General features: G+C 37.0%; 1 protein-coding gene across 1 annotated transcript; it reads left to right on the top strand.

The window, feature by feature from the left end:
* The first annotated feature begins 214 nt into the window (after positions 1–214).
* On the top strand, positions 215–11421 carry LOC137646900 (uncharacterized). The gene is given in 9 exon segments (XM_068379971.1): positions 215–301; positions 2671–2794; positions 3716–5052; positions 5054–5293; positions 5295–5307; positions 5753–5804; positions 9464–9689; positions 10576–10692; positions 11030–11421. Coding segments are annotated over 9 exon segments (2556 nt in total). The 5' UTR covers positions 215–226; the 3' UTR covers positions 11402–11421.
* The last annotated feature ends 246 nt before the right edge of the window (positions 11422–11667 follow it).

Raw genomic sequence — 11667 nt, forward strand, 5'->3', positions numbered from 1 at the left:
TAATAGTATTATTATAAAAAACTATTATTATTATTAATTATTCTTCTTATTAATATTTATTACTATTATTATTGTTAATATTAATAATTATTATCATTTATTATTAATAATTATCATTATCATTAATTATTATTACTAGTATCATTAATAACAGCTATTATCGTCTCTTCCGTTTACCAACTATTTAGGTTCGCAGGATTATCCGGACAAAATCCGGGTGTTCTCGATGCAGCTGGACATGTGGGCGCCTCCGAGAGATGACGTCCTCATCCGATACAATCTGACGGATCATTTCAAACCGGTAACGTATCGCTCTTTTGATAATTAATTCATTTAAATCATAAGTTTATTCTACAAGTAAAGACGTGTGGTATTTATGATAAATAAATATTTGTTCTTTATATGAACCTGGACACAATATGTCGGATCATTTCAAACCGGTAACGTATCGCTCTTTTGATAATTAATTCATTTAAATCATAAGTTTATTCTACAAGTAAAGACGTGTGGTATTTATGATAAATAAATATTTGTTCTTTATATGAACCTGGACACAATATGTCGGATCATTTCAAACCGGTAACGTATCGCTGTTTTGGCAATTAATTCGTTTAAATCATAAGTTTATTTTTCAAGTATAGACGTGTGGTATTTATGATAACTAAATATTTGTTCTTTATATGAACCTGGACACAATATGTCGGATAATTTCAAACCGGTAACGTATCGCTGTTTTGGAAATTAATTCGTTTATTCATAAGTTTATTTTATAAGTAAAGACGTGTGGTATTTATGATAAATAAATACTTGTTCTTTATATGAACCTGGAGACAATATGTTGGATCATTTCAAACCGGTAACGTATCGCTGTTTTAGCAATTAATTCGTTTAAATCATAAGTTTATTTTATAAGAAAAGACGTGTGGTATTTATGATAAATAAATACTTGTTCTTCATATGATAACTAAATATTTGCTCTTTATATGATCCTGGAGACAATATGTCGGATCATTTCAAACCGGGAACGTATCGCTGTTTTGGCACTTAATTCGTTTATTTCCTTTCCTCACTGGGCTATTTTTCCCTGTTGGAGCCCCTGGGCTTATAGCATCTTGCTTTTCCAACTAGGGTTGTAGCTTGGATAATAATAATAATAATAATAATAATAATAATAATAATAATAATAATAATAATAATAATAATAATAATAATAATAATAAATCATAAGTTTATTCTTTAAGTATAGACGTGTGATGTTTATGATACTTAGAATAATATGAACCTGGAGATGATTAATTATATAGAGAATAATTTAATCGATAATATCATATAAAACAAAATAAACTTGTTTTGAAAGCTAACCATGAAGCGAAGCACAATTTTATCAAAATCGAATTCGCCATTACTAAATGCTTGAGATATTTAATTATATAGAAAATGATTCAATCGATAATATTATATAAAATTAAGTGAAGTTGTTCTAAAAACTAACCATGAAGCGAAGCACAATTTTATCAACATTGAAATCGCCATTACTAAACACTTGCCATTAAGGATACACTATGAACCTATCTTTAAATTAAGTAAGGAACAACTCCATATGACGAATGGTCGGTTAAATCTTAGTACAGTTCAATTCTAATTCTACGGTTTTGAAAAGAATCTTCTATAATGTTTCTATGTGATTCTCCATGATTTCATTAAATGAAGAGATTATTATTATTATTATTATTATTATTATTATTATTATTATTATTATTATTATTACTTGCTAAGCTACAACCCTAGTTGGAAAAGCAAGATGCTATAATCCCAGGGGCTCCAACAGGGAAAATAGCCCAGTGAGGAAAGGAAACAGGAAAAATAAGATATTCCAAGAAAAGCAACATCAAAACAAATATTTTCTATATAAATATAAAAAGTTTAACAAAGCAAGTGGAAGAGAAACAAGACAACAGTGTGCCCGAGTGTACCCTTAAGCAAAAGAACTCTAACCCAAGACAGTAGAAGAACATGGTACAGAGGCTATGGCATTACCCAAGATTAGAAAACAATGGTTTGATTTTGGAGTGTCCTTCTCCTAGAAGAGCTGCTTACCAAAGCTGAAGAATCTCTTCTATCCTTACCAAGAGGAGAGTGGCCACTGAACAATTAGTACAGTAACCCCTTGAGTGAAGAAGAATTGTTTGGTAATATGTGTTGTCAGGTGTATGAGGACAGAGGAAAATCTGTAAAAAATAGGCCAGACTATTCGGTGTATGTGTAGGCAAAGGGAAAATGAACTGCAACCAGAGAGAAGGATCCAATATCTGACAAATAAACCGTCATACACATTTTACGTTTTTCTAAAGTTCCAGACCAACAATAAAAAAAAATCTATTCTCAATTTAATCTTATAAAATCTAAATGAAATTTGACGAGTCCCGTATACTATACTCAGTTTTTTTTTAATGAGGCGCCTTTGCACTCACTCGCACCGGTGCCCTTATAGCTCGGAAAAGTTTCCTGCTATGTGATTGGTTAAAATTATCTTGTCCAACCAATCAACGATCAGGTAACTTTTCCGAACTAAAAGGGACCCCTGCGAGTCGGTGCAAATCTGCCTCACTAAAAAGAATTGACTATAGAAAACATTATTTCCATAACCTTGAGCAGCCAAACTAATTCCAGGGAGACGTGTCCGAGTTTCCAGAAGTGACGGTTTGCATTCGGGCTAAACCTGTGGTCCTCATGAGCTACGAGAGCCACATATCTATAGCCACATCCGATCAAGATAATGATGTGCTTCATATGTGTAAGTATGAAAACAGTAATAAAGATAGTTAAAAGTCTCTCTCTCTCTCTCTCTCTCTCTCTCTCTCTCTCTCTCTCTCTCTCTCTCTCTCTCTCTCTCTCTCTCTATATATATATATATATATATATATATATATATATATATATATATATATAGTGAATACAATAAATTATATTATTAAAAGTCCTTCCCGTCTCTCTCTCTCTCTCTCTCTCTCTCTCTCTCTCTCTCTCTCTCTCTCTCTCTCTCTCTCTCTCTGCTAACATTGACTTCTTGCTACCACGAAGAAATAAATACCAATAATCGATTTCAAGGGGAATTCTAGTAAACATTTATCCCCCAAGTCTGAAAGAACTAAGAACAAATAATTGAAAAAAAAAAAGTTAATAAATAAATAAATGATAAATAACTCAACGTCGATATAAGATGGTTAACAGTCTGATGCTATCATATCTGAAATCAAACATTACATGTGAAGAGCTAAGAGCCTCATGAACTGTAAGTAAAATTGTAATGCAAGGTGTTTAGCAAAATCCTTTGACTAACCTTCAGATATCTATGAAGAAACAAACGTGAAATTGACCACTATCTATCATCAGCAATGCCATAGATATTACCGTCAGTTACAATAAAACGGATTACCTATAAATAAACGTGTTTAAAATCATGAGTAGTACCTCCCTTTCACTTTTGCATTTTCCGACTCACTAACTTTAGCAAAATAGGACTGTTATTGTTCGCAACAAATATTTCATATTCTATATTAAAAAAAAAATATAACAATATATTGTACTCTTACTAAGAAAACACAACTAAATGTTCTGTTTCTGTGACTTTCCATTTCCTTTAAGTTTCATAAAATACTTTTTATTTATTACTTTTTATTTACTTTTTATTTCCCTTTCTTCATCTTTTCGACAGACCGCCGAGGGATGAATCACGGCTTTTACTACAACGGAGTTCGTCAGTATGGATTCCTCAACATGACCAACGACATAGGACTTCATGAGTGGACCCACTACTGTCACAACTTCCACCATGGAGAATACAGAGCTTACATTTACGGGGAACTGGCCGCAAAAGGACCTTTCAGCGTGCCCCATAAGGTGCCCCTGCCAGTTAAGGGCATCATCACAATAGGGCAGGAACAAGACCTCTTGGCTGGTGGGTACGACACAGACCAAAGTTTCCGCGGCTACATAGCGCAGGTGAACATCTGGAACAGATCTTTGACGGCTGATGAGATAAGAGAACAGGCCTCTTGCAAAAGGGCAGAACTGGGAAACATCTTTTCGACCGACAGGGAGAACGTGGAGCTGTTAGGAGGAACCACGATGCAATTAGTGGATCCGAGCTATTTCTGTGAGAAGGATGTGGAATACGTCATCTTTCCAGAGGCTCGCTACATGGCTGAGTCCAGACGAACATGTAATCGAATCGGTTATGAGGTTTACACACCAAACGACTTCGATGAAAACGCCCACTTGCACAACGAATCGTTACGCTTCGCCGAAAATTGCCTCTCAAACTACCACTTGTGGATTGGAGTAACGGACGAAGAGGAAGAGGACGTCTGGAGAAAATTCACGGACAATTCGATCGCAGTAACCCAGTTCGAGTTGAACGAGCCTAATGGAGGCGAAGGTGAGAACTGCATGTTGATGTTCCTGCCAAATGGACGATGGGTGGACACATCGTGCGTGATTCAGTGGCCCGCCTGCGTCCCTTGCCAAATTGATCGCAAGGCCCCTCTCCGATTGAGAGGATTCTGTTTCACAAACGAAGCTGAAACGTTTTATGAGGTACTCGCCTACAGGTATGAGAAGCCTTATCTCCATGGTTATTACGGGTACATGGTGTACAAGATCGACGATTACACTTGGGAGATGTTTGACACGACTGTGACTGAGGTCGTCGGAATACTTAAAGTCCCCTCGAAGGACACTTACCCAATTGGACGACATATCTGGGAACTAAAGAGATCCGAATGCAACAACCTCATAGGGTCGAAGCTGCAGCTGAGCTTTTCCATTTGCAATAACAACGAATTCACTTGTTCCAACGGCGACTGCATCCCAAAAGAAAAGAGATGCAATGCCAAAGACGACTGCATTGATCTATCCGACGAAGAGGATTGCCAAGTGATCATCCATCCGAAAGGTTACCGCCTAGAACGGCCCCCTGACAATATCACCCACGAGGGTCAACCAATTCACGTGGGGGCGGTGGTCAACGTCCTTCGGTTTATGGAAATCAGCGGACAAAAGCAGGATCATCAACGTCGAGTTCACGGTCGACCTGACGTGGAACGACCCGAGGGGTGAAGTACCCCACAACCTTGGCGACACGCTCGAGTGGAACAAGCTCTCTGAGAAGTACAGGGACAGCATCTGGAAGCCCGTGTTGACTTTCCCGAATGTGTATGATGGACAGATCAAGAAACTCTCTCTTGATGGGTACCTAGATAAGTTGTCTGACCCGTTGCCGCCTGACTACAACAAACGTGCGAATGGGTAAATGCTTGCATGATAAAAGGCTTTCATTTTCTTCAACTGTTATTTTCTTAGTTCATTCATTATTCGTTTATTTTGGATAGCGTAAAAGTGAAATAAAGTAATGATGCCTGACTAAAACAACGTGCGAATGGGTAAATGCTTGCAATCATAATCTCTTTTGGCATGATGATGATAATTTTGATATTCGCGGGAATTTTTGAGCTTCCATGAAAGTTACGAACTAGATAAATTAACACGTCTCGCTTCGTAATTTGTGTTATTCATCTTAATTTAGTTTTGACTTTTATATTTCATAGTTCATCATTTACTCCTCTGTTTCTTCTCAGTACTGGGCTACTTTCTTATCGGGGACAATTTTGCTCTTCCAGCTATGGTTGTAGTTTGGGTTGTAGTAATAAAAATAACAATAATATACATTTCATCTTATTTGGTTTCTTTTCAGACACCGTATATGCAGGCACATCGGCAGATATAGTTCAAAAGGAACACTACAGGTAAATTATGTGCGATTTTACTTTTGCTCCTTATAATCTAGATCTCTTTATTTCCCTGCATTAGATAATGACATAAGGTTTGAATTACCCAGTAGTCCGGTCTACTACTTGAAAGGTGAATAATCTAAGCCGCTTACACCATGTTACTGATAATTCGTATATTCCAAAAAAGAATCACAATAATGCTATAAGTACAGTTATGTCAATGTGAGCAAGACTGAAGATAGACATTCAGATCTAAAAGGACAATTTACTCAGCGGTAAAAATTATATATCTCACTACAAAGGCCGCTCAGGAATGGTAGGACAATGGGAAGTGTCATTACCCTAAAGACTGGTGGCCTGGTAGTAACGTCCTTGCCTGGTGATGCCAGACTGAAGTTCGAGTACCGTTCAAACTCGTTAAGTATCTCTGGTCGCTGCAACCTCACTAGCCTTGTGAGCTAAGGATGGGTGGTTTGGGGTGCCTATAGGTCTATCTGCTGAGTCATCAGCAGCCATTGCCTGGCCCTCCTTGGTCCTGGTTTGTATCGAGAGGGGGCTTGGGCACTGATCCATATGTTATATGGTCAGTCTCTAGAGCATTGTCCTGCTTGATAGGGCAATGCCACTGTCCCTTGCCTCTGCCGTACATGAGCGGCCTTTAAATCTTTAAAACCCAACCTAGAACAAGTGAGGGCCAGGCAATGACTGCTGATGTTCAACAGGTAGACCTACAGGACCCCCCAAAACCCCCCATCCTTAGCTCACAAGGATTGAGAGGTTGCAGACACTACAGGAAACTATCGAGCTTGGGTGGGACTTGAACCCCTGTCCGGTAAATTGCCAGGCAGGCACGTTTCCAATAGGCCACCGCAACTTTGAATAAAAGACGAAAGAGAAACAGCAAAATATGTAATGAAAATAACACAATAAAATGACAGCTATATGTAAAGGAAAAATAAAATATAGAAAAAGCAGAGAAATGTGAAGGAAAAATGAAACAAAATAACTGAAATGTGGGGAGAAAATAAAACGTTTATCAAATAATAATGTAATTAAGGGAAAATAATACTCTCGACAGATAACAATCTGAAGAGAAAATTATACGCTGAACAATAAATGTGAAGACAAAGTAAACACCGAAAGAAAAATAACAGCAAAATGTAGAGAGAAAATAATAAAAAATGAAAAATAACTGGAAATTGAAGAAGAAATATGACGCGGGACACATGTGAACATAAAATGAAACGTTCAACGAATGAAAGAGAAATTCGAAGTAGGGATAAAACAATGGGAAAATAACGGCAAAATGGAAATAAAAAATACGATGTTGAACAAATAACTACGAAATGTGCAGAGAAAATAAAACGCTGTAAAAGATAGTACTTAAATGTGAAAAGAAAATAATACGCTTAACAAATAGCAGTGAAATTTGAAAAGAAAATTAAACTCTGAACATATAAATAAAACTGAAGATAAAATCAAACATTGAAGAGATAACAGGAAGACCTGAATATAAAATTGAACACTGAACAATAGCAGAGAAATGTGAACAGAAAATAAAACTAATAAAACAACACCAAAATATGAAGGGAAAATGAATCACTAAACAAATAATGGTAAAAGGTGAATAGAAAGGAAAATGGTGAATAAATAATGGCAAAAGATCAAAATAAAAAACTGAATAAATAAAAGTCAGAATATATATAAGGAAAAATAATCATCGAACACTTACAAAACAACACCAAAATATGAAGGGAAATTGAATCACTGAACAAATAATGGTAAAAGGTGAATAGAAAGGAAAATTGTGAATAAATAATTGCAAAAGATTAAAATAAAAAAAAAACTGAATGAATAAAAGGCAGAATAATATATAAAGAAAAAAATAAAATCATCGAACACTTGGAAATCACGAAATAATACTATTGATTTTATTGTACAACGTCTGTTATACAGGTTATTTTAACTAAATTAATGGCTGTCAAAACTAAATTACCTCCCTATTGATGATTGACAGATTTCTATAAACTGCCGCTGTAATCAATATGACCGTTTTGGATGCCGGTGTTAGATAAGAATCAATGTAGGTGGTTGAATTATCCAAAGCAAGATAAAACGCTTTCATTTTATTTATTTATTCATTCATTCATTCATTCATTCATTCATTCATTATTATTATTATTATCATTACTTACTTACTTACTAAGCTACAACCCTGGTAAACAGGATGCTATAAGCCCAGGGGCCCCAACAGGGAAAACAGCCCAGTGAGGAAAGGAAATAAGTAAAAATTAAATGTCTTCAGAACGGTAACATTAAAATAAATATTTCCTATATAAACTATAAAAACTTCAACAAAACAAGAGGAAGAGAAACAAGATAGAATAGTGTGCCCGCGTGTACCCTCAAGCAAGAGAACTCTAACCTAAGACAGTGGAATACCATGGTACAGAGGCTATGGCGTAGACCAAGACTAGAGAACAATGGTTTGATTTTGGAATGTCCTTCTCCTAGATGAGCTGCTTACCCTTCACAGAACCGTCAGTACGAAACACACCAAGGACTGCCCAAAGCCGATAGAGGATATTCTATCTAACACCTAATATGAATTCGAAAATACTTACAAAAAAAAAAAAAAAAAACGTTCATATGATAAATTACTATATAATAGAAAACTATTTTATCAAACACGTGACTTGCAGAGAGCAGCTAAGCCTCATATTATAAGCAGTCAAAGCACTATTGCTTTGCAGAATCATTCAGTGTCTTGCATAAGGTAAGGCAATCTAAAACGAACGAACGAATCAACCTGAACATTTCGTTAAACGCTAATTGAAATTTTAATTTTAAAATTAATCTTAGGACACTTACATGCTTTACTTAATTCAGTCGATCAAATCTGTGTAGGCTCCAAACTGACCCAGCCATGACTGGGCTGAATTAAGTTATACAAATAAGTTTGAGACAAGTGAATTTCTAAATTTAAAATTAATTTCCGTTCACTTAACTGTGTAACTTAATTCGGCCGATGTTATGTGTGTCGGCTCCCAACTAACCCAGTCATGGCTGGACTGAATTAAGTTATACAGATAAGTGTGAGATAAATTAATTTCTAAATTAAAAATAAATTTCCGGACACTTACCTGCATTACTTAATTCAGTCCAGCCATGGCTGAGTCAGTTTGGAGCCGACACAGATGTGATCGGCTGAATTAAGTTATACAGGATAAGTGTCCAAAAATTAATTTCAAATTTAAAAATTAATTTGTTTCACACTTATCTGCATAACTTAATTCACTCCAGCCATGGCTGGGTCAGTTTGGAGCCGACACAGATGTGATCGGCTGAATTAAGTTATACACGATAAGTATCCGAAAATTAATTTCAAATTCAAAAATTAATTTGTCTCACACTTATCCGTATAACTTAATTCAGTCCAGCCATGGCTGGGTCAATTTGCAGACAACAGATGTGATCGGCTAAATTAATTTATACAGGTATATCCGAAAATTAATTCAAAATTTGAAAATGAATCTGTCTCACTCTTATCTTGTATAACTTAATTCACCCCAGCCATGACTGGATCAGTTTGGAGTCGACACAGATGTGATCGGTTGTATCAAGTTACTCAGGATAAGTGAGAGACAAGTTAACCTTTACGATTCCTCTTTCAGCGGCGTCTTCGGATGTTCATTCGACGTCTTCTACTATCCATTCGACACGCAGAGATGCTACCTACTCCTGCAGCTGAACACCAGAAGGGAACTCATTAAATTCAACGAGAGAAAAACGCGCGTTATTTACCTGGAGGACCCGAAGTTGCCCGCTTACCTCCTCAGTCGCTACGCCATAGACGTCATCGTAGGCGGCAGCAACGAGACTCAGTACAGTTCTTTGAAGGTGGGAAACGAGAGAGAGAGAGAGAGAGAGAGAGAGAGAGAGAGAGAGAGAGAGAGAGAGAGAGAGAGAGACAGAGAGAGAGAGAGAGAGAGAGAGAGAGAGAGGAGAGAGAGAGAGGAGAGAGAGAGAGAGAGAGAGAGAGAGAGAGGACTAATCTATACCAAAGTATACAGTAAAATTAGGTTTATGAAGTAGATATCTGTTTTGACGATGGTGTCCAAAGTTGAAATATTTCATGGAAATCACTTAGGCATCACTTGAAACAGCTGGAGAGGAGAGAGAGAGAGAGAGAGAGAGAGAGAGAGAGAGAGAGAGAGAGGAGAGAGAGAGAGAGAGAGAGAGAGAGAGAGAGAGATTATTACCATAAGCTACTCATAAAATTAGGTTTATGAAGAAAATATGTTTTAACGATGGTATTCGAAGTTGAAACATTTCATGGAAATCACTTACTAGGCATCACTTGAAAAAGCTGGAACGAGAGAGAGAGAGAGAGAGAGAGAGAGAGAGAGAGAGAGAGAGAGAGAGAGAGAGAGAGAGAGATATTATTACCATAAGTTATACATAAAATTAGGTTTATGAAGATATCTGTTTTAACGATGGTATCCAAAGTTGAACCATTTCATGGAAATCACTTGGGCATCACTTGAAACAGCTGGAACGAGAGAGAGAGAGAGAGAGAGAGAGAGAGAGAGAGAGAGAGAGAGAGAGAGAGAGAGAGAGAGAGAGAGAGAGAGACTAATCTATACCAAAGTATATAGTATGCAGATATAACTCCCACCGTGAATAAAATCTTTGCATGAAATGTTTTAGTGATTTCTATCAATGATTAATATCACCATTGATAATGCAAGCAATGAAATGATAATAACATACATCTATGGCTTAGGTCAGCTTCGAATTGGACCGTCGGTGGCGGATGATTATTATGACCGTCTACCTCCCAACGGCTATGTTGCAGATTGTCGGTTACACGACTCTGTTTGTCAACGTCGTTTTAATGGATGTAAGTGGAATTTGTTAGTTAAAAACGAATTTGTATTATATCAAAGGAGCTAATTTTGTTTGGAAGAATAGTATTTTGGCTAGGATTAGAAAGTACAGCGATTTATTTCTGAAAAACTATTATTATATTACTTTTTTATTCGCCGATTTGTTTGTTTAGGCAGTATTTAACATCAGAAGTTGGCGTTTTATGATTCAATCACGAACATCACTCAGTTATAAAATGTTCTACCAAATAATGATAAATAAATTGTGTTATTAATTCAAAAACACTTCAGCTAAATTGCCAATAGGCCTACGTGGCAAATTCGGTTGTGACAGCTTTTTCGCTTTTTCAGGTGCGAATGGCAGTGAGTCTAACAACCCTGCTCGTGCTCTACACGCTCTTCAGCAACACCTCCGACGCCCTTCCAGTCACAGCCTACGTCAAGATGATCGACGTGTGGTTCTTCTTCTGCATCTTTCTGCTGTTCTTCATCATCGTCGTGCACGTCGTGGTGGAGCACATGGTCAACTTGGCGGAAGAACAGCACTTCAAGCAGGTGTTGCCCTACGACAACCGAAGGACGGTTGAAAAGAGCGTCAGACCGACTTCGGACGCGGCCGAGAGGGTAATGTTCTACTCGCGCTACATCATAACACCAGGAGTCATCGTATTCTTCAACCTCGTCTACTGGGGTCTGGTGTTCGGAACATCTTTCAAAGAATAAGACAAAAATGTGTCGACAGTTGCTCTTCAGTATAACGAGTGCCAGAATCTAATTTAGATTAAGGAAGAGTATTGAAAAGTGGGACATTTTACCGCCAGGATCGTTAGCGCCCCAAAAGGGACGAAATCTAGCCTACGTGAGTGACGTAGATACGATAAACGTAGCTTAGAAGATAAGTAACCTGGCTTATATTACGAAGAGGACGCTGGAGTATCTGAATCTAGTTTGTTTTCTTTTAAATTCTTAAAACGTTTGCTCTTGTTTAG

Source organism: Palaemon carinicauda, chromosome 9 (genome assembly GCF_036898095.1).
Source record: "Palaemon carinicauda isolate YSFRI2023 chromosome 9, ASM3689809v2, whole genome shotgun sequence".
In the NCBI taxonomy this organism is placed as follows: Eukaryota; Metazoa; Arthropoda; class Malacostraca; order Decapoda; family Palaemonidae; genus Palaemon; species Palaemon carinicauda.